Source organism: Athene noctua, chromosome 11 (assembly GCF_965140245.1).
Source record: "Athene noctua chromosome 11, bAthNoc1.hap1.1, whole genome shotgun sequence".
In the NCBI taxonomy this organism is placed as follows: Eukaryota; Metazoa; Chordata; class Aves; order Strigiformes; family Strigidae; genus Athene; species Athene noctua.
This window is the reverse complement of record NC_134047.1, coordinates 6,861,509-6,884,262: the sequence shown is the minus strand read 5'-3', so window position 1 is coordinate 6,884,262 and position 22,754 is coordinate 6,861,509. Positions and strand designations below refer to the sequence as shown.

The window sequence follows — 22,754 nt, the reverse complement described above, 5'->3', positions numbered from 1 at the left end:
AGGCTGCAGTAAGGGTGGCCAAGATCGATCGCTGCCGGAGAGTATCAGTCTGTTTAAGGTGAGGGTGCTTGCAGACTGCTCGACCTGACGCTTGTTTTGTTTGGCCTTGGGGTTCCAGCTGCTGGGAGTCTTTTGGGGCCGCAGAACCTAGCTCTCACATTACTTGTTGGTTACAGCCTATGCCCTGGAAAAATCTTGGGGGGAACCACAGCAGTGTCTCAAACTTTAACACTAATGAAAAGAGATAATGGATATTTTCATATATGTCTAGCAAAACAATTGGAATGTTGCTTTTTTGAGGGGAAAAGCTTTAATAGGCAAGCTGGTTTTATTTCAGGATGCTTTTTAAGATAGAAGGTGAAATGGAGTTGTCTCTCTCTGAAATCTATGTAAGGAATGCTAAAGTCAAACAGTTTGGGTGGTTGCACTGCCTAAATCTTCCTTGTATTCCTACAAAGAGCATCAAGAACTGTCCACAAGTCACTGAAACAGTGCAGTGAAAACATTATTACTACTTTTTCTCCCCTTTTGTTTGGTTGGGATTTTTTTTTTTAAGCTTGTACTTTTAACTTTTTTAATGGACTGAATCAGCACCCTGAATAAGCACTGTTTTAGTAGCTGTATTATGGGCTGCACATAAGGAATAGCCACTACTAGTTCTCCAAGATTTAAGTCTCACATGGGTAAGATTCAACACCCAGTAATATAGGATGAAACTGATAGGAATTTGCAATTATTGTTGTGACTTTCATTTAATCTTCAACTGATGACTGTGCTGATTGATCTAGATTCCAACAGATTTTGCATGCATCCTGCATAACAAAAGGTCAGCTTTGTTATGTGACACACTGTCCTGTGAAGTGTGGTTCTACTCTTGGAAGTGATTTCAGATGACAGCATTCAGATCTGAGCTGCTCAACCTGAGCATTCTCAGCTGCTTACTTCAGGGATAAAAATAAGTTATTGACATTTTACTCTCTTATTTCCTAAAGATATAATTTCCTTGCCTTCAGATTGTTGACCCTAATCCTCAATTGTCTACCTTTACTTCCAGCTGATGCAGACAAAAGGTACCTAAAAGCTAAATCTGACTTTCAGAATCTAGAATTGGAATACTTGCTAGGAGGGAAAGGAAAAAAAAAAAAATCCAGTTGGATTTTAAATGGCGGCATCTCTCTACTTTTAATCTAAAAAAAAAAAATACTGTCTCATGGAAAACAAACACTGAAGTCTCTGATCTCACTTTTCAAAGTACACCCACACTTTATAATGCTGTTTTTAATCCTATGCCTTTGCAAAGCCTTTAGGTTAGGCTGTGTGTTAACCTTATCATTTCCACTGTCAAGTACTAATCAGTATATTAATAAGCTAAAGGATGACACTTTATCCAGAAGCAAGTGTAACTTTTCTCTAGTAATAAAGAAAAATAAATGGCTGGAGAAGAGAATACAACTCATGGGATTTAAAGCAGTAGTGTATGCAGAACATATCCTGGTAATATTTTGTTTCGCTATACATTGTTGAAGTGCAGCTCCTATAAATTTGCATACTGGAAACAACTGTATACTAGGGCATCATCCATTTTATATTTTCCTGAATTAAATCTTGATAAAGAGATCATGGGCAATTTCAAAATATACAGTACTTCTGATAAAACTCCCCACAAGTCGGAAGGGCACATTAAAATCAAAAAACATTTTGTTGCTGCATTTTTCAAATAAAAGCTAACAGTCCTGTCCCACTTCTGGCAAACATACTCTACCATTTGTGCCTGTCAAATAAATAGGGCTAGGACTAGGGGACACTACAGGACAGGACTAAGAAACTCATGAGGGGAACGTAACTTAGTGGGCAGAGTAACAATTAGGAAATGATTGTGTCATTGGTTTTGAGTTGAAAATACTAAACCTAGGAAATTATCCAACTTCTCCTTTTTTTCTAAGGAATATTTAAGCAAAAATTACATTGCTGCTTTAAATTCACTTTAAAAGGACAAGTCCATTTTCACATTTAAAAAAGCACTGGTGGGATTTTCTGTTGAATGACTTCTTTCCTTCTGCTTGAGTAAAACTAAGCATTTAATGTAAATGCAACATTCTGCACTGTATTCATCATTTCTTATGAGAATGTCAAGATTGTGACCCATATGTACCCTTTTATTACTTTACCAAAGTTAAATAAAATTGTGTGACTTTTGTAAACATTTATAAATCGCATCTGACCTTAGCAACTTTCCTGTTTTGTAAGCAGCTTTAATGTTGAGGAATTCCAATACAATAGCATTGTACGTTAAAACAAACGAAAAAACATCCCCAAAACTGTATTTGCTGTATTAGACACTGGTGTTTCTACCAGGATTAGCCAGATACACCTTTAAATTCTGCTTTTAAAAGCCCCAGGTGCCCCCACACTTCATAATTCTGCAGTTCTAACCCCATAACAGGGTGCCTTGACTTCAATCACTCTAAAGTCATTCTTGCTGAGTTTCTGCTTTACACAGGCAAGTAATCCAGTCAGTGCAGTAGTGTCTTCTTTACTTGCTTTCATGTTTACTGTATTACTCTGGGCCTAATTCTGTCCTGATGATGTCAGCTACTGTTTGAAGTTAGCAGAAGTAGGTGGAAGCCCTGTGCCAAGGAGATAAAGACATCATTTGATGTGACTTATTAAACTGCATTCCTTAACCTGTAACAAGACGTTCACATAACTTATTTTCTCCATGTTAGCCACAATTCATCAATAATCTAACTCTTCCAAAGCATAACTAGGCAGCAACCTGGTTAAGGAGCCCTAACTATGAGTTAGCTGAAATGCACTGCACTGGTAACTCGATATGTTTATCTTGATTCCTAGGTCATTTGCAGTGAGTTAGCAGTAGTTAGATTGTTCCAAGCAGCCTGGCCTATTCTGAGAGTAAACATTTATCACAAGATTCAGCTCACAATCCACCCATGGTGGAGTTTTTTTTGGCTAATGTGCTTTCTTGGAAAGCCTCAACCAAAAAAAAAAAACCCCAACCAACAAACAAACAAAAACACCCACCAAAAAACCTAAGCCCCGAATAAAAACACTTCACCCACACACACCCAGGGGGTTCCCTGCTATTCCCAAAGACCTGGGAAAGGAAGCTACAAACCGTTGGCAGTCTCACATGTTAGGCTGTAGAAGCTGAGTTGTCATTAAAAAGAAACATGCTACACCCATCTTTAGAATTAAAACTTTTTTATTTTTTGCCATAGAAAGCTCTACGAACTAATATCAAGTATTGATTAATGAAAAGTAGAACACAACTTTAAAAAGTATGTTAAGGAAAGACTGTACAACTATATACATTACAGATCTGGCAAAAATGATCAAATGTTTCACATGAACAGTTGCTAGGCAATAGCTGTAGAAGTCAATGTTCAATGTATATAGTTACCAGCTTCCACATCTTTTTATAAGCTGCATGCCTTAACAGTACAAAATAAATAAGCAGTCAATTGTTATCTCAATATTTGTTTAATTCACATACTGGAATGCTATGGTATGAATCCCCAAAGAAACCATACAGTGAGGATGCAGCCACCATTATCATATTTTGCAGCAGATCCGTTAATGTTTTTATATGCATATAAATGACTGTGAGGTGTGCTACCATACTCTGTTGCAATTTTTAAATTTTATATAAATGCTTTTTCAGATTCAATCTTTTTCTTCCATTACCCCAAAGCCAATTTCTTAATATTTACATAAGTTTTTTAAGTTAAACTGGAAGCTAAGTGTTTACAAAACCAAACAAAACCACAAATATAAGTGCAATAGCCAGAAATCTAAATATAAAAGCTCATGGCCCCATAAAAAGTTTTAAAAGAATGGATTTAATATGTTTCCAAACCAATAAATACTGGAAGTAAAATTAAAAAAATGCTTTACATGACCTCTGCACTTTGGATATCAAAAATCACTTCCAAGGAAAACTGAAGACCCTGAGACACATGCAAGCACGAGTCTTCTAGCAAAAATAGTTACAAAGCCCTAATTTTCCAGTTTTCCTCCAAAAAAAGAGACCTTTAGTAGGCACAGTTTAATTTAAGGTTTTAAATATATCAGCAGCAAATATTGATAGCCGTTGTGTTTAATTATTACTGAATGTACACTTTGCAATGTACGTTTAATTCCAGATATGTCGTGTCAATAAAAATAACATTGTATTTTTCTTGTCAAAAAAGGTAATGAAGTCTCAATAGAGCACACAGCCAGCTATGTCACAGCTACCTGTGCTAATACAGGCAGTCAATACTTATGCCTTGTGAGGATTACGTTTGACTGCTGAAATGCCATCTCAGACACCATCCAACCTGTAACATTTGAAAGCATGCCCCATTATATTCAAAGGGGTCTGCACTATGATCTGTAAATAATCGTGTATATCATGTTCTTGGCCTACAAAACAGAATTGCTGAGCGTTACATGTATAAGGTAAACAAATCCTCCTCTTTCTCCCATCATTACTCATACAGATTTCTGGTACCCTTTTTCATAGTTCAAGTTGTATTTGAACCACTTACCATTTAAATGTCTGTCTACAGTACTATATGTCTAAAACCTTAACCTTGAAGGTCATAGGATCAAGATGCTTACTTAAAACATGAAAAAAAAAAAAAAGAAAAAACCTTTAACTGTAATTTAAGCAATGAAAGGTTACAATAACTAACTAGTACTATGCACAACAATCTCAGTCATCTCTAGAACTTGAGCAGTTTTCATATTACCATTTACAAAAATGTAACAAGTCACTAAATCGGAAGTGCTAAATATGACTCCAGTAAACAGCCATTTTTATCAGATCTACTGCTTCCTGTTCAAGTTGGACATCTAATTTATCTCTAAGTGCCTAAACATGTACCAATTGCAAGGATAAAAAAAAAGGACTGTATAACAAACCCAAATTAAAAATAGATGACAACTAGACAACTGCAGAGAAATGATACTTTGGATTATGGTGGATGGAGGGTATTTTCTGATTGTTGGTTTAGTCCTCATGCTTCCACACTCTATAAATGGGGGAGGAAAAATCCAAATCCCTGTTTCACTTAAAAATCTACCCAAACAGGCATACAAGATGCTCAGCAGTCTCAGTGCTAAGCCAATACAGCACTTAGATTATTTCATAATTTTGAAAAGTAAATTTCATAGCCTTCACCTAAAAAAAAAGTCCTACTTTTAAGTATCACTTTTTTTAAAAAAAAATACCAGACTGAAGGCCTCCTTCTTGAAGAGCAAAAAAAAAGGAACAGCACAATATTCCAAACAAACTATTGGCATCTTTTCAGTACTATGAAAAATTAACATTATTCCTCAAGCTTTGAAAAGGCAAAATTATCTCCTTCCTAAGTGTACTAAGCTTCCTCACTATTGAGCTTCATAGGTTTTGGCTTTTTTTTTCCCCTGTTGCAAAAATAGTAAAATATAATGGTCCAGACCCTGAATACTCCTCTCACCATACTGCCAAGTATAAATACAGTTAGCCCTAACTGAGTATCTCTTGTTGGCAAGACTATTTGCCCTAAGACAGATGATTCGTAGCACTTATAAAAGGAGAAGCAAGATGCTAGTTTAAAAATACACTACTCCAAACTACTGGATCAGTTATTTTTGAGCCCTGCAGTAATGCATTGTTCACAAAAATAAGTACGAGTTGTGGGTTGGTTTTTTTTTTTTTAAATGGTTCCATATGCAAGAGACTACAATGAAAAGATCTTAGGTTTCTTCAGCAGAATTCGGCATTGAAGTGTTAACATGAAAAAAAAGGGTTTACATAGTAAGCATGGGTACAGGAAACACCTCAATTACTTTAGAAGAAAGATTTCTAACTCTTTAGAGGAAATTGTTACCTTTTCAAGCTACAAGTCCCCACCTTTTGATCAAAATTAACATACCAGACAAGCCTTGGAAATGTCTTATTCTCTATTCAAGTAAACTTTCAGATGAATCACTTCCACAGATCACTTGCAGCTACTAATGATCCATCTAAGTGCTACCATTTTATGTCTCAGTAGAACAAGTTAAGTTGTTTTCACTTTTAACATTTGATTTTACAGCAATTTTAACAGTTCATTTAAAACAGCTGCAGTATTTCTGCACTGAATCCTAATCCATTTAATGCATTTCAGTAAGATTCAGGTATTACAAACTCAAATTCAGTACTTCCCTCTGATGGATTTTGTTTAAAAATTGCTTCATTTCCCTGTGGAATGAAAATGTCATCCCAGGTGATCTGTTTGGCTGGAGGGTTAGATGTTGTTCCTTCTGTGCCATCCTTCCCCGTGCCAACACGATAAACAATTCCACCCTCGTTTATCACGGGTATACTGCTCGAGTGATCAGTAATGTATGCATACTGTCTGATCTGCAAAGACCTGCAAGGATGCAGTCGGTAAAGCTTGGTATCTCCGGAAGGGTCTTGGCTGTGCACTGATCTAATGTGGGAGGCTGTAATTTGGTAGTTGATGAAAGATTTGCCACACGTCAAGCACTGGTACCTTCGCTCACCGGTGTGGTGAATTTCATGCTTTGTACGGTATTCAGCAAGAGGAAAAATTTTGTCACAGTATCGACACGGATACTTCTTCTCCCAGGAATGAACATTAAAATGTCTTCGTAAACTGGTCAGACACGCGTAGGATCTCTTACACACAATACAAATGTAGTAGACTCTTCCATCCACTATGAGCTCATAATGGTCATCATGCTTTACTTTCATGCGTTTCCTGTTTGGAGAATCACCACCAGACGTTCTAGGTGTTTCATCAAGCTTGGCTTCCCCTTCCTCGGAATCGCCCTTTACGGGAATGACTATGTCATATGTATCCTCACCGATATTTGCATAAACCTTACAGCCTGTGGATAACCCTTCTATTTCAGTTGCCGTATCTAATGTTATGATTTTCTGTCCTTCTGCCACATGCTTTGGTGCTACACCTGTACTGAATTCCTTGTTGTTTCCAGTGAGGACATCTGAGATTTTTATTTTAAACTCTCCAGGTTTAGAAAATGGCTCTTGCGAAAATGTAACAACCTGTTTTTTCTGTACACCTGATCCCTCAGTGGTTGCTGCCTTGGGTACAGAAGGTTGCTGAACCAAAGAGCTACTGCTGACTGAACCAGGACTAGAAGAGCTAATGATATCAACATCATCTTCAACAACCTCTTCATCATCAACAGCAGTCGTTTCCACTTCAGTTAAGGAGCCATTATTAGATGGCTGTTGGTTCTCCTCAAGTAAATTAATTGTAGGGGTCACATGTGTTTGATGCAAGGAGCTGGCACTGAGCGATGAGTTAAGCAGAGGCTTATTTAGCACGATAATGTTAGGAGTCAAATGCTGCGGTGTTACAGAGACAAGTGATTCTGCACTTGACTGGGTTTGTTTTGGGCTTAGCTGACTGGCAGATGAAGCGAGTTTTTGAGCTCCTGCGGTGCTCGTCAAATGGGGAGAGCCACCACTGCCACATGATTTTTGGTCAGAAACTCCAGCTGGACTTGGGCATGGCTGGTTCTGGGTTGCAGCGTTTGTACCTTTAGAACATTCTTTTGGAGGAACAATTTCGGAGCAAAAAATTACATCATCATCCTCATCATCTGAATCACTCACTGTAATTTTTGTAGTCTCATATTCTATGCCGTGTAAAGAGAATGACTGTGTTATAACTGGCATCCCATCCGTTATCTCTTGACTCTCTGGCCTTATTACAGGTACTTGTGTTTCAGCATCCTTTTGACCTGGACTAGAGGTTGAAGTTCCTGAAGCACCATCTTTGACCTCGCTTGGCATGTTTTTTCCTTCAGATGGAGGGATGCCCAGATCAGCTATGAATTTAACACCCAGCTGTTGCCCTGATTTAATCAGTTCATCAAGTAAATCAGATCGAATGCTGATTATTTTGGAACTGTAAATATAATTAAGAATTTCTGCAAAAATTTCTGCCCTTACAAAGCTCAGTTCAACCACTTGCCCAGCCACTGAAAAAAGCTGGTGAAAATAAGAGCTTGAGGCTGAAAGGATGTTTCTGTGAGCTCGAAATTTCCGGTCCTCCACGATGACAGTAACATCACAAAAAAGTCCGTGGCCACGCTGTTCATTCAAAGACTGAAGGAGCACACTAGAATACTGTGTGTCTGTTGCAGAAATCAGTTTTTTCCCCTCCATTCCTACAAAAAGCAAGTAAAAGGCATCAAATTAATAAAAATACAGATTTATGTTTTTAACTGCATGACAATCTTCCCATATTTACTGCTTATTCCTTCTTTTGAAAAAAACAAATCTGAGACACTCTCATAAGCTTCTATGCTATAGCACTCTGCAAACTCTGTTTCTTACTGTTATTTGTCCCTTCACCTTCTACACAAGGTACGTGCAATTCTGAATAGATCCTCTATTCTTACAAGGTGAGGAACAGAAAACCAACTGCTTATCTGATTCAACAGCAAATAAGGTAAATTGGAAAACCAGGAAGATGCAAGATTCAGGTCCCCCAAAAGGCTTTAAACATTATTACAGATTTCTTTCTAATTGTGAAAATATTCTGTAAATTGTCATGAGAAAGCCTGATGAACGTCCAGGTTATTTATGGGCCAGACAACAAAATCTGTGCCTCCGTGTATTATATGCTCCTGATAGCTCACTTCCTTGCCGAGAAAAATAAAGTTTTTGGTTTTTTACACTTCCTCCTATAGTTACAAGGTTGCTATGTGTTGGAAACAGAGATACCCAGGCACCACGGTAACAGAAATGATTTGTAAAGTCAAACTAATCCATCTATCGGCACTTCCCATTCGATGCCCACCACCAAGATGCAAAAAAAAAAAATCATCAAAATATAAGAACAGCGAGTTAAAGGCTGTAAATCCGAAATTTTACTCGTGCAACTTTCTTTCCAGGCGCCTGGAAGGGCAGGAGGAGATGAAGAGGCCAAGACCTCCGGGCCGCGGCGCCCCCCCCCGCCCCGATACCGGCCGCGGAACGGCGGCTGTGGTTCCAGCCCATCTCGGTCTCCTCCGGGGCCACCGCTCGGCTCCCCCCGCACCCCTCGGTGAAGTTTACCATGAACGCGAGCGTTCCGAGCCGCCGCCGCGGGGAGGGCACCGTGGCGGGAGGTGGTTGGCGGGCGGGCGGCCGCCGGGCCCCGCCGCGGGCTCCCCGGGCGGCTCAACCGCGGCCGGGCCGCCCCGCCTCAACGAGACGGAGCGGCGGCGCTGGCAGGCGGCGGGCCCGGGGAGCGGCCCGGGGAGCGGCCCAGCGGCGGCGGCGCCCGGAACCGACGGGCGGCCCCGCCGCCTCCTCCGCGCGGCCAGGCCGTGCCCGCCGCCGCCACTTCCTGCTCGAGGCGAGGCGAGCGGAGCCGGCCCCCGCTGGCGGCGGGAGGGGGGAAGGCGGCCCGCGGGGCGGAGGAGGAAGGCGAGGGTCCGCGTTACCTGCGCTCCCGCCGCCCTTCCCCGCACAACGGGCACCGGCCGCCGCCGCCGCCGCCGCTCACTCGGGCTCGGGCGCGGCCCCCGCTGCGCGGCCGCCAGGGGGCGCTGCCCGGCGCTGCCCTTCCCCTGCGGGCCGCCGCGCTCCGCCCGAGCGCGCTCGTCACCCTTCGGCTGCGCGACCCGAACGGCCTCGGGAACTTTCGCCGGCGGGGGCGGGGCGGGCCGGGCCTCCGGCCGCCCCAAGCCGGGCCTGCCGCCGGCTGCCGCGGGCCGGCCTCCTGCAGGGCCTTCCCCGCCGCGGTAGCGGTGTAGCGGCCTGAGGTGGCTGGCGGCTCCCAGGAGCCCCCGGACGTCGCCTGGGGCCGCCCCCCGCTTCTCCCTCCGCGCCGTCTCCCGCCCGCTCGGAGGCCGGTCACGGGCCCCGAGGCCCCGTGTGTTGGCCGCTGGCGGGGGGGAAGCTCCGCACCTCGCCGCTCCCCGGTCCCGCTCCACCGGAGGCCTTGGGCAGCCCACGGCCGAGCGCCCGGGCCTCGCCCCGGCCTTGACAAGTCGTGCCTGGCTCCCGGCCGTCCCATCCCGCTCTCCTTCCCCCGGCAACACCCGCACTAAGCCCCCCGACACCCGCCTCACGTCTGACCGTGCTGGGTGAGGCTGTGCCGACGCGATGGCAACGGGTTATTTCCCGCTGCGGCTCATTTCCTTCCCGGGGGCAGCGAGCCGGCCGGCGCTGCTCTGCCAAGCGCTGACGCAGCGGGCACCCCCGCCCAACGGAGGCGATCTCCTGGAACCTGAACCTGAACACCCACGCTCGCACCGCAAGGCCATTTATTTTGTATTCTTTGCACCACAGTGGCACGTGTTAGACTCCACTAGGAGCTGTAAAGACGTTAAATCCTTCGACAAAATGCGGCTCTCCGCACATTCGACATGTGGTCATCAAAGTGACATAGCCACAATGCGTTCTCTTGGAAACTCTCACTGTTCATAAACGCTCAAAGAGCACCAAGATCATAAAAGATATTTTTCATTTTCAGTTACTGATATGTTCCTTTTTTTTTTTTTTTCCTATGGATTTTGTGGACTTGAACTACAGGAGCTCTTAAATTTTCTTAAGATTCCCAAACTTTGCCAAGAACAAATGTCCTTCTACCAAGTTCGACCAAAAACATTAACAAGCCGTGATCACTGGCACAAACAACTGCAATCCCTCACTGCATATATCAATCAGCAGCGAAATGGTCCTGCCTAGGTTTATGAGTCCTTCTAGCAAGAAAATCACCTGCCACACTCCCTGTATTTGTATAGCTACTAGCAGAAGTGCCTTTTTGAAGCGAGCCTTCAGATCTGAAATGTTACAAAGCCAGTTTCTGTTTATTTATAGGTTTTTCCAGAGAGTTGAGTGAAGAAGAATAAATAACAGAAAAGAATAATCCGGGGAAAAGGTAGGCTTTTCTTCCTCCTATAACCCCTCAATTAACTTTTCTCCTTTGATATAGGTTCTTTGTCATTTTTACACAGGTTACATTAAAATATTGTAAAACAATTGTAATTGTTTTATTTCTTAATGTATAATCCAGTGTTCTTTTTCCTCCTCCAAAAATGTCTGATGGTCCCAATTAAACCATTTCTTAGCCTTTCATCCTTCAGCTTTAAGGAATTTTCTTCTCCTCATTGCCTATCTGGTTTCTAAATAATTAACAGGAAAATTTACAGATAAAGATGAGCACTGATTTGGAAGGAGCCCTGCTCCTGAAGCATCATCAGTTCTAAATAATCAGGTGTGAACTGCTTACCCTTAGGCACAGAAATGCTGGCTACTTTAAAAGATGCTGGTCTAGCTGTCAGAGTTGCACCATCTCCTTGACTTTTACCTTTTTGCAGAAGCTCCTCTCTGTGGCAGCTTCTCACATCATATATATAATCAGAACCCCACTGTCACCTTGCCATGGACCAGCTTAAAAAATTTTACTGAAGTTGCCACTCGGTCCTCCTGCACCTGAATGCAGAATTTCAGTGTTTTGAGGTTTTTTTTTGTCTAGCATGCACCTCTTTAGTTTTGGGGTTTGTTTTTTTTCCTCTTTTATTTTTAGATAAGCCTAGAAAGTGTTTGGTGATTTGACTGACATAAAAACTTACGTAGTGAAAAATTAAAAGAACCATTTTATCTAAGCTACCGACAAACCTCTAGAACATAGAACTAAACATGGTATTCTTGGAACTGAAAAAATAGATAAGAGACACAATAGCAACTTTTATTTTGATGCATAGACATGATCCAAAAAAACCCTGGGATGGAGGCTCTGAAAAGACGAAGTACAAATTTAAAGAAATGATGTGTAGGCTTTTGTGAGAAGACAAAAAAATACACAATTCAGTGACAAGTTTTCAGTTAAGCAATTTTAAGAGCTCTCTTTTTTAAAAATACAGTTTGCAGGAGCAGAAAATTCTTTTAAAGACATCTGAGAGACAAAGAAGCGTTCTCTGTCATGAAAAAACATATTTTACATTAAAATAAGTTAAATTTGATAAACAGGACAGTGAATTTCCCCTTAGGGCCTTCAGTAAAATCAAAATCCGACAGTTATCCTAGCTAAGACTACTTTTAGGGACAGAAATAATATTCCATTGTAGAATTTCAAATAAAACACCACTGCTTCTGAAGGACTCTAAAATACTAATTTCCACCATTTGTGCTTCAAGGAATTTTTTAGAGAGTATTTTGTCTGTCAATCCCATTATATAAAGCCTCATAACTGAATTTAAAGTCCAGTGATACTTTTTATTGACATTAGTAGTTGTAGATGCTATTAGGTACTGTATATATGTGCATTGCATAACCTGTGTATAAATACTTCAAATCACTTTACCATATTAGCACCACTTTACAGTACAAGTAACAGAGGTGCGGAGTGCTCCCGAGAGGTAGATGTTTTAGCCACCATTTTGCCAAGACAGAACCTCGGATGGAGACGTGAGTGGCCTTATCACAAGAGCTGCCTCGCCGCAGCCAGGGGCCGGCAGCCAGCTGTGCCGAGCGCTGCGGTGCCCAGTGCCTCCAAACACCCCGGCTCCCCGCCGCCTGGCCAGCCCACGTCAGCACACAGTGAACCCAGGCTCCAGTGCACAGCGCACTGCCGCCGGACACGTTTCAGAGTCTTCCACCCCTTTTCTGGGGCAGCCCTGAGCCCTGGCTGTGGGGGACCCCAGGGGAGAAGCTAGGGAAGGCCACGTGTCCTCAGGAAGGCCTCAGGGGTACTTGCCAGCTGGACAAGGTCCCTACATTATATGTCTGGCCCAGCAGCTTCCATCTCTCTCAAGGGTTGGTGGCATGACCTCCTGTAACCAGTGCTGGGTGTACACAGTGGCCTGGACTTCTTCTGACTTCACATACCACAGGGGTAAACGAACTCGGGCAGCCTGTGAGGAGAGCGTGGATATGGGCTGCTAAGTCTCAGGGTCGCTCTAGGTTTCAGGTTCTTCCTGAGACTAGAAGCTCAGAGACAAAGTCACTGAGCCTTAATTGATGCAGTACAGATTCAGCTGGCAAAACCAGAGCCACTGCAGACTTCCAGCTGTCTCATTCAAATGACCCTACCGCCAAACAAAACAACAGCCTTTTAAAAGATAGCCTTCTCCACTTCAGTGAGGCAAGCAGTAGTCCCTGACACTCAGAATACTCAGTGCCCCACTGCAGGGAGATGCCAGGCTGCCCTCAGACAGACACAGGACATGGTTACACCATATGCATATGCAAACCACCGGTAACATCTTTTCCGTCCCCCGTTCTGCATGTAGTAATAAATTAAATAGGCTTCCTCCTTCTTACAGATTTTTTTATGCTGCTTATGATAGGCTTGGGAACTGAAACAGTGCTTCATTTGTGAAAAAAGACACCGACATACATCTTAGCCAGCGTAAACCAGCATGGGCTTTTCGGGATGAAGCAGCCGTCCAAAATGCCCCATTGACGCTGAGCTCGCAGGAGCCCAGCAACGTTAGGCTGCACTTCCCAGGGCAGAGCAGAAATTGGGGTGGTTTTTTAAGAAAGCATCGGTGCAAGGTGCTCAAACCCTGACGGACAGCGTGCGTTTTAAGAGATAATTTGTGTCATTTTCTCCCCACGTGCTGCTGTTTCGGGTGCTCCTTACGTGCTGCCACCGAAAACCATGACAGACCGGTCTGGCAGGTGCCGTATTTGTTCAGTTTCAACAGCCGGCCGTGGAGCTGCCGGGTGGCGGTGGGCCCCCGCGCCCGCAGCCCCGCGGGGTCCGGGGCAGGGTGAGTAACGGGGACTCCCCGCGGGTGCCCTCCCGGGCGGCGGGGCCGGGCCGTGAGCTGTCCCGCCGGGCAGTGCTGCTCCCGGGCCGCCCTGGACAGCTCCCGGCCGCGGCCCCGGGCCCCCGCCTCCCCGCCGGTGCCCGCGGAGCGGGGCGGGGCCGGGCCTACTCCGCCGCCGCCCGCCGCCCCCCGCCTCCCGCCGCCCGCGCCGCCTTACCTGGCACCGCCGCTGCCCGCACGTCCATGCTGCCGGGCAGCCGCTGCCGGGGGCTGGCCCGCCGCCGGCAGCACAAAGGGAGCCGCCGCCGGGAACGCCGCCGCCGGGAACGCCGCCGCGGTGCAGCGTTGCCGCCCGGGCGGGTGGAGCGGTGCGCCCCGCGGGCGGGGCCGCGCCGCTCCCGCCCCGCCGCCGCCGCCCCCTGCCCCCGCCCGGGCGGGGAGGCCGCCGGAAGTGGGGCGGCACCCGGAAGCGGCTCCTCCGCCGCGGCCGCCCCGCCGCCATGGCGCCGGCGTCGCGTTCGCGCAGCCCGCCGGCCGCCAGCCCCGAGCGCCGCGGCCGCCGCTCGCGCTCCCGCTCCCGCGAGCGCAACGGCCTGAAGCGGCCGAGCCACCGGCGGAGCCGTAGCTGGTCCCGCTCCCGCGAGCGCACCCCCGGCGGGCCGCGCTCCGCCGCGCACCACGGCCACCACCACAAGGCCTGGCCCGAGTACTACGAGAAGGAGAAGGAGGAGATCCTGCGGCAGAGGTGAGCGCCGGCCCCGGGCCGCCCCCGCCCGCCGCTTCCCCCCGCCCTCCCTCCGCTCGGGTGAACCCGCGCTCCCGGGGCGCCGGGCCTGCGCTGCCCGGGGAGGGGGCGCCTGGGCCCGCCGCCGTGCGGCCCCTTTCCCGGCCCGACGGGCCCTTCCCCTGCGGGAGGCGGCCCCCGCGGTTGTGCCGGGGCCGCCCGGCCGGGCCGGGCCGGGGCTGGAAGGGTGCTGGCGCCCGTTACCCGCCGGTCCTCCGCGGTGTGCGGCCGTTTCCTTCCGGCCTCCCGGGCCGCTGGTTGGTTCTTCTTACTGTAGCAGCTTCAGGCGGTTGGAAACGATAACAGGTATCCGGCTTAAAATGTTTGTGTGCTGGGTGCGGCATGCTGGGCTCACTGACAGTGTCTTGCCTTACAGGAGACTCAATGAGAGAGAGAGAATTGGAGAACTGGGGGCACCTGAAGTCTGGGGGCTGTCACCAAAGGTTCCTGACCCCGAGTAAGGCGTATTCTTGCTTCTTTCCTTCTGTTTTTTATGACCGTGATAATATGCGTGTTTAATTTACAAACATGTCTTATGCCCTACAAAGATGTTTTATGCCTTACAAAAACATTCCTTTACCACAGTTCACGTTATGTCAGTTCACTTCTAAATCAACACAATGAGATTATTACATTTTTTTCCCAAAAAATAATTCCAACATACCAGTTATGCAAAATATGATTTATTGTAGATCAGGTGACCTTTGTGTTGTGGTTCTGAAAGCAATTCCTATGCTGCAAGTTAGCTGTTTAATAGTTTATTGCAAGTATTGACTCAAAATCTGCAAGCATTTGGTCATATGCATACCTTAGATCTTGAATACTACAAAATAGTTTTAAATAGCACACTTGTATTTTTATTCAGTTCTGATGAGCATACACCGGTAGAAGATGAAGAGGCAAAATCTAAGAGTAGTTCTTCAGATTCCAGCTCAGAAGGTATTTTGTGTTGCTTACACAGCTTGGTTTTGAAAATGGGAAGCTACCAAAGTCCAGAACCTGCTCTTGTTGCTTGCAAGAGGTTCACTGACTTTGATGGGTGGAAGTGTGTGTGGTGGGCTCCAGCTCAAAGGACAGTGTTGCCTTGGGAAGATACATATGGAGCTCCATGATCTTTGTCTGTTCTCTAATATTATCTTTTAAAAACATTCTAGAAGAAAAAAAGAAGAAGAAGAAGAAAAGAAAGAAGAAAAAGCGGAAGGTATCTAAAAGAAAACACAGAAAACATTCTGAGGACAGTGACAGCGAGTCGGAGTCTGAGCAGAACTCCAGCGGTAAGAAAAGAGGGCTTTGGCCAACGTGTGTGGTGTGAGAGCTCTCCTTTTGCTCCTCTGAATGCAAAGCAACGCTTCTGGCTTTTGTTTGCGTTTGCAGTGTCCTGAAATTATAGAGCTGCAGCATCCATTGGTGTTCTTTCCTTTCACCATCTTGCTGCCTTTGCAGTGCCTTTTCTTCGAGTGCTTACGGGCTGGCCTCAGGAAATAGGATTTTTGAATTTAGCATCCATTGGGTGTCTCATGCCAGAGATGTGTTCAGTGTGTTTTCATATTGAACAGTACTGCAGGTAGTGTTCTACTAATACTTTCTCAGTATTATTTTGTACCTAAACAAATCATGTTTGAGAAGCTGTGTACTAAGGCATTCTGGTGGGAGAAATTCACTCTGCAGTAAACTCCTTAGTTAATCATCTCTTTGATATATATACTTTCTCTTTTTCAGATGAAGATAAAAAGAAAAGCAAGAAGAAGAAAAAGAAGAACAGAAAGTAAGTTCCCAGGTGGCTGTGTGTAATTCTACCTGCTTTTGAGCAGAGGGCAGCACCATTTTCCTAGCAGGTGGTGAGGAAGGCTGAGCACTCTTGTAATTAGGGCTATAAATGCTGTCAACTAATCTTAATTTGTTGGATTTTCTTTAAATCTATAGAACCATGCAGCATAGAGGACTCACTGTGAATGTAGGGCGCCACTTTCAAATGTTATATGAAAGGCATAACAGTGTGTATATTGTCTTTGTTTTGCTGTAAGGCGTTTGATATGAATCAACAACAATCTGTATGCAGACAGCTAGTCTTCCCATAGGTGGAAGTTGCCTTGAGAAACTAATGGCTTGAGTATGATTCCAAGCACTTTCTGTCATCTTAAATTTTGGTAAATAGTATGTCTATCTTTATCACAGGAAGAAGTATAAGAAGAAGAAAAATAAGAAGAGCAGGAAGGAATCCAGTGATTCAAGTAGTGAAGATTCTGATGACGAAACATTTCAAGGGGAAGATCTCTGGATTGAGAGATCAAGTAGGTTCCCCTGACTTTAAACTCGGATTGAAACTTCTTGGTGCCCTTTATGTGAATTCTTTGTTAGGTGTTGCTGACCTGTGTAACTGTTCTGATAACAAAGAACAACGGGCACAATATTAATCTTTCTCATTATTTGATTTTTGCAGAAAATACAGAAGCTGATAGCTTGATTGGACCAGAAGCTCCCAAAACTCATGCATCTCAGGATGATAGGCCTTTGAAGTGAGTAGCCAGCTCTAACAGTGCTTTGATCAAATCAAGTAGATCAAGCCTGAAGGTTACTGTTCAGAAGGGCTGTTATAACGATATGGCACACATCAGAGAGAAATGCTATGCCAGAAACTCAGACAGAAGTGGTAGTGCTGCTAGCCTTTACGCTGGCCTGAATTCAGGTGGAAGAGTCTGGTTTATGCTTTTTAGCCTTATTCCTAGAAAATCAATTGTTAGATGCCTTTATTCTAATGCTCAGCAGTATAGTGTCTTCATTACCGTTTCATCAGAATGGATTCAACCGGTAATTTAAGATGTTGTTGCTAGTGTTAGCCATAAGGAGGAAACAGGCCAATATGTGGGAAAGAATAAGGAAGTGATTAAAAATGCAGCTGTAGCAAGTAATGAACAGAGAAGCTGGATGTTTAGCTCAGGCTCTCTCTATCTGAGACTGATCGAAATCACCACTTTTGTGTTTTTATGAAGCTATGGACATGCCCTCCTGCCTGGTGAAGGTGCAGCGATGGCAGAGTATGTAAAAGCAGGAAAACGTATACCCCGGAGAGGTGAAATCGGCTTGACCAGTGAAGAGATTGCGTCGTTTGAGAGCTCTGGTTATGTCATGAGTGGCAGCAGGTATGGTTTTGATGGTGGTAATGGTTCGGTGACATTTTCCAGAGCTGCTTCCTCTGTTGACGTGTTGGAAGACTGCTTCTGAGTTCTAGTTGAAAACATGGAAAAGAAGGTGCTCTGTGTGCTTGCAATAATGTACTCTAAACTCCCTATTGCTATAGATAGATGGAGAGGTTTTTTAAGGACACTTTCTCCTCCAAGGCTAAAAATTCTTTCCAGGTAATACACTTCTAATGATCTTGTATTTCAAATGAGGAGGTACTTGTGTCAGGTGGCTCCAAGGTGATGTGTTTGGACAGCAGTCGTGATGTGCTGGCTCTTCAGTAGGAGACAGATCAAATTGTGAGAGGTTGGCTGTACTTTTCTCTCATGAGTCCGACAGGAATTTCACTTAAGTTTTGGTGAGCCAGCAGCTGACACCCTGGGGGCAGATGGGCCTTCTGGCTGACTGCCTGAGAGCAGACACCCCCAGAAGTCTGTATCTTGCTCTGCCACGCTCCTTCCTGGGAAGGTTTGTGTGCAGTTTGGGTCCCCTAGTGTAGGTATCTCTATAAGCCCCTCAAAACATTCAGGCCAGTTGATGGATGGAAGCTGTGACAGGGCATTACATCCCTCTGCCCGTGCTGATGTACACAATGTTCTCCTCTGCAGACATCGCCGTATGGAAGCTGTGCGTCTGCGTAAAGAGAACCAGATTTACAGCGCAGATGAAAAGAGAGCTCTGGCATCCTTCAACCAGGAGGAGAGGAGGAAACGAGAGAATAAGATCCTTGCAAGCTTTCGAGAGATGGTCTACAGAAAGACTAAGGGCAAAGAGGAAAAATAATTCTTTCTTTGAACTGTACACCACAGATTCTACCAAGCAGCAGCTCCCCTGCTCTAGTCATGATTTGAAAAATCTGCAAGTGCTGCAGTGCTTTTCACCCAACAGGGCCGAGCCTCAGGAGTGGATTACTTGTATCAAAGAGACAGAGTTTCTTTTGTCACATTTTCCTGGGTGAGGTGTTCACCATCTACAAGGAATCCCTGTAAAATGAAAGGCTGCAAGGAAGGGAGGGCAGGAACAGGCAGGCAAGATTAGACGTGGCAATGTTCTGTGCTCGCTTTGAATAGGACAAGCAGGATTCCCTGTGAGGGCTTTGTTACCTGATGCTGATAAGTGCAATTTTCCATTTATTTTGGTTAATGAGAGAAGACTGGTGATCAGAAGAAAGCTACTAGTAACAGTAGCAAAAATGAAGGAACTCTGAAGTTCCTGTTTTAAGATCTAAGACTGTCCACTTAGGTATTTTTTTCTTAAGTCTTTTAGATTTATTTTTTTCTCAAAACTGTTGAGTTTGATTTGTGGTTCAAACGAGACTTGTAAATAGTAATGACTTTGTAATTTAATACAGATGGGCTTCAGTTACTTTAAAGCAAGCAGATTGCAATTGGGGTATAAAGTAACAGTAATAGGAGGGTCTGATCTTCAATCCACCAAGCCTGTGGTGAAGAATTAAGTTGCTTGCTTCTTTTTCTCCTATGTTATACATAGGTATCAGAGCAGTGGGGTGCAGTGATTGGAACCCCTGGATGTATACAGGTGGTAACAAGGATGTATCTTTCGATTTATTTGAAATTTCTTTGTCTTTGGAAGTGTTCTAGATTAAAACCTTATTTTAACTCCCAGGGTATTTTAAGTTAGTCTGTTTCAGCAGTATTACATAGCTTTCTTTAAACTCTACTCAGAGGCCTACTCTGGGTAGTGCTTCTATGGTGGTTATCTTTGATTCAACTGGACATTTCCAAGCATATCCCCCTTAACCTTCTTTTTCTCAAATGCTTTTAAAACCAAAGTGTTTTCTAGAGGATTGTTTTGTTCCCCTAAATCTCTGTGTTGTAGTTTTGGCAGCAGAGATGTCTTGTATGTTTGTATAAAGAAAATAAAAGTCATGTAATGTTTGCCCTGGAGTTCTGCAGACCTGGTGTTTGCAAATAGCAAGTCCTGCCCAGCTGCCTCTTCCCGTTCACACTCCGGAACCTGGTTCTGTCCTGCTGTACCTGCCCATACCCAGGTGTGAGCCAGCTGCCAGGTCAGGCTGTACTTGATTTTGTACAGATTTAATGCTTTTTAAGTATCCACAAAGTAGAAATGCTAATAAGGAAGAGCCATTCTTTCTTCATTGTGTTTATTTGATTCTCCACGAAATGCCCACAGAGCATTGGTGCTGGTGAATTGGAGCTGTTCATTACAAAGTCTGTCTTTCCATGAGGATTTTCCACTTTATTTCCAGTGTTGTCCTTAAGCCTCTTTTCTCTAAACTGACACTGTTCTGACCTGGAGAATGGAGTAAGAAGGTAAATGCTAAGATGGTAAGAATAATACTGAGTCCAAGTTTGGCCAGCTGAGAGCTTGCCTTTATTCATTCACAGGGCAAGCCTGTCTGCTGGAAAAAAAGAACATCACCTAGACAAGTGTAAACCCAGGACAAATTCGTTACAGAGAAGGGAGGTGCTCATGGGGTGGCTATCCATGCTTGGGGTGGCATGAAGCTAATGATAAACAGGGTTGTTTTGTTTTCCATGGCAAGATTTTGACAGCTTCCTCCACCTCTCTGCTATTGCTGCAAACTTTTGTCAAGGTCCCTGTTTGGTTTTGGCATGAAAAACCTTGTAGAACCTCCCGAGATGTGTCAGTGATGGAAGAGTAATAACATTTGCCTGTGAATCAGCCTGCTGGGCTCCGGAGTGAAGAATACCTCCACAGGCAAGGTCTGCAAGAGAGGAGAGACAGGGCAGAGTTCACATACAGAACCTCAAAAAGCACACATTTTAATTAGGTGAGAGCTATCTGCTTCTTCAAAAATAACCTCTGTATTTGTACAACGTTTCTCATGGATTAGAATAGTTTTGGTTTAAAGCGTCTGTGAGTATTGACTTGTGAAGGCAAAGACTGGTATGTTACAATTTTAATTTTGTGCTAGGATACAAGATTTCTGACCGCTGGCTACGGGCTGTTGTGCTGGTTTTGACTGGGGTAGAGTTCATTTTCTTCCTGGTAGCTGCTATGGGGCTGTGGTTTGGGTTTGTGCTGGAAACAGCTCTGACAGCACAGGGATGTTTTCGTTACCGCTGGGCAGCGCTTACACAGAGTCAAGGCCTTTCCTGCTCCTCACCCCACCCCACCAGCGAGGAGCCTGGGGGGGCACAAGGAGCCGGGAGGGGGCACAGCCGGGACACCTGAGCCCAGCTGACCCACGGGATATTCCAGCCATGGCTGTGTTGTGGAGGTGGAAGAGGATTTGCCATGTTGCCAGGGGTTAGTGCCCGAACTGCGCATCTTCTCCCTTGCTGTGCCTCCAAATCCATCTTTCACAGCACCACAGGCGTTTAATTATTCCTTGGTCACTGCTGACATCAGTAATTGTCTGGAAAATTTCTGAAAAGAAAAACTATCTTTAAGCCATTTTTAAAAAGTGCTTTCTTACTTCTCCAAGCCTTAGGGACTTTGCTAGCTCTTCTTTAACAGCCTGTTGGGGGAGATGGCAAGTTAGGAGTATATTTTTGTTGTTTTCACATCAGGGAGATGTGAAATTCTTTTGGCAATGCATTATAAATACACTGGAGTGGTCGAAGTGGTCCGATTTGCGCCACTTGTTCTTAGAGGAATTTCATCCTTAACTTCTCTTTTTCTTCGATAGTAATTGACTATCAACTGTACTCAAATATCCCAAAAATCCAGTGGGACAGAGATCTCCAAATAGCTGTGTCATTATTTATGCTGTTAAAAATAGCAGAGTCCTTGTTTAATGTCTGCTAGCTGTACCGAATCATGGGAAGTCATCATGTTCACTGAGGTGCTGACAGGATGAGGGCTCAAGTTTTATTTTGGAAGAATTATTTCTGGTTTAAAAAAAAAAAAAAAGTAGAAGCCCTATATTTGAAGTAGTTTGTGGGGAATAAATGCCATAGTCTCCATTTAGGACTAACCTGTTTGACACACGGGGCATGTTCCAGGCTAATCAAAGGCTGTAGATACCTGTGCTGCTCCTCAGCTCACTGCTGAAGTCTCTCCTGGTCATGTGCTGAAGCAAACCTCGACCTGCTCCAGGGTCCCTTCTTGGTGCTTTTGGCAGACTGCAAGAGGGTACGATCCTGTTCTCTGCTGGCACCTGCACCCTTGCCTTTCACTCTAGCAGCTGGTGACCCGGGGTGGGTTGGCTGTCACCGGCTCTGTCACCGCACGCCTTAGCAGAGCAGTTTGCCTGGTGGATGCTCTGCACGAGCCCCTCACACCCTCTCGGTGCTGCTCGCCCTGTCTGTGCCCAGTCGGGAGCTCGGGTGTTTCCTGCTGGCCAAGGGGAGGGAGAATTTGTGTGGGGAGTGCTCCGTCCCACCTCGAACAGTTCTCTGTTCCTGGCGAGGTGAGAGATTCTCATACTTCTTCAGTAAATGTGCTGGGCAGCGGTGGGAAGGTCTGCATCCTCCCCCCAGTTACTGATTGGTATGCAGATGCACAAGTATTGATAACCTCTGTTTTGCATCCATAATCACAACAGTTATTTCCAGGTACAGGTTATGGGCTTTTGCCAAATTGTCATATATACAGTGTCAAATTGAAACCTCCCGATGGAAGCATTTTTGATTAAATATAGACTAGGACCTTCAAGCTTGTAGATCTTTCATGTGGTTTAGGAAAGATTCTAGTCAGAGCTCCCACCATGGACTGAAGATCTCAGCCTCTGTTTTCAGACCTGGCAGTGAAGGAGTAGCCTGAATCCCAGTTCAGGGTAATCACAGAATCATTTAGGTTGGAAAAGACCTTTAAGATCGGGTCCAACTGTAAACTTAACACTGCCAAGTCCACCACTAAACCGTGTCCCTAAGGGCCATGTCTACCTGTCTTTTAAATACCTCCAGGGATGGTGACTCAACCACTTCCCTGGGCAGCCTGTGCCGATGCTTGACAGCCCTTTTGGAGTTAATGTGTCCAAGGAGATGAATTCTCTCATAAACCTAGCAATATGTGAAACATTAAATATGTACATAACTCTTATTAACCACAAACAAATCTGCAACTGAAATGATGATGAGCACAAAAGCAACAGACATTAAGGCAG

At 45.0% G+C, this 22,754-nt stretch overlaps 2 protein-coding genes across 4 annotated transcripts; one reads left to right on the top strand and one right to left on the bottom strand.

The window, feature by feature from the left end:
- Window positions 1-96: 96 nt before the first annotated feature.
- Window positions 97-14,069, bottom strand: ZBTB33 (zinc finger and BTB domain containing 33). Of its 3 annotated transcripts, none has more exons than XM_074915229.1 (2): window positions 13,952-14,069; window positions 97-8,193 (listed from the first exon to the last, which is right to left on the bottom strand). In XM_074915229.1, exons 1-2 carry the CDS (start codon window positions 13,977-13,979, stop codon window positions 6,152-6,154), a joined length of 2,070 nt encoding a protein of 689 aa, XP_074771330.1. In that variant the 5' UTR covers window positions 13,980-14,069; the 3' UTR covers window positions 97-6,151. The 3 variants fall into 3 exon arrangements, with proteins under 3 accessions (XP_074771330.1, XP_074771332.1, XP_074771331.1); XM_074915231.1 differs by lacking the exon at window positions 13,952-14,069 and adding an exon at window positions 10,094-10,267; XM_074915230.1 differs by lacking the exon at window positions 13,952-14,069 and adding an exon at window positions 9,457-9,539.
- A 150-nt stretch (window positions 14,070-14,219) lies between these two features.
- On the top strand, window positions 14,220-19,605 carry NKAP (NFKB activating protein). The gene is made up of 9 exons (XM_074914984.1): window positions 14,220-14,479; window positions 14,895-14,975; window positions 15,384-15,457; window positions 15,673-15,792; window positions 16,238-16,283; window positions 16,694-16,809; window positions 16,959-17,034; window positions 17,509-17,658; window positions 18,307-19,605. The coding sequence occupies exons 1-9, from the start codon at window positions 14,235-14,237 to the stop codon at window positions 18,479-18,481; spliced, it is 1,083 nt and encodes a 360-aa protein (XP_074771085.1). The 5' UTR covers window positions 14,220-14,234; the 3' UTR covers window positions 18,482-19,605.
- The last annotated feature ends 3,149 nt before the right edge of the window (window positions 19,606-22,754 follow it).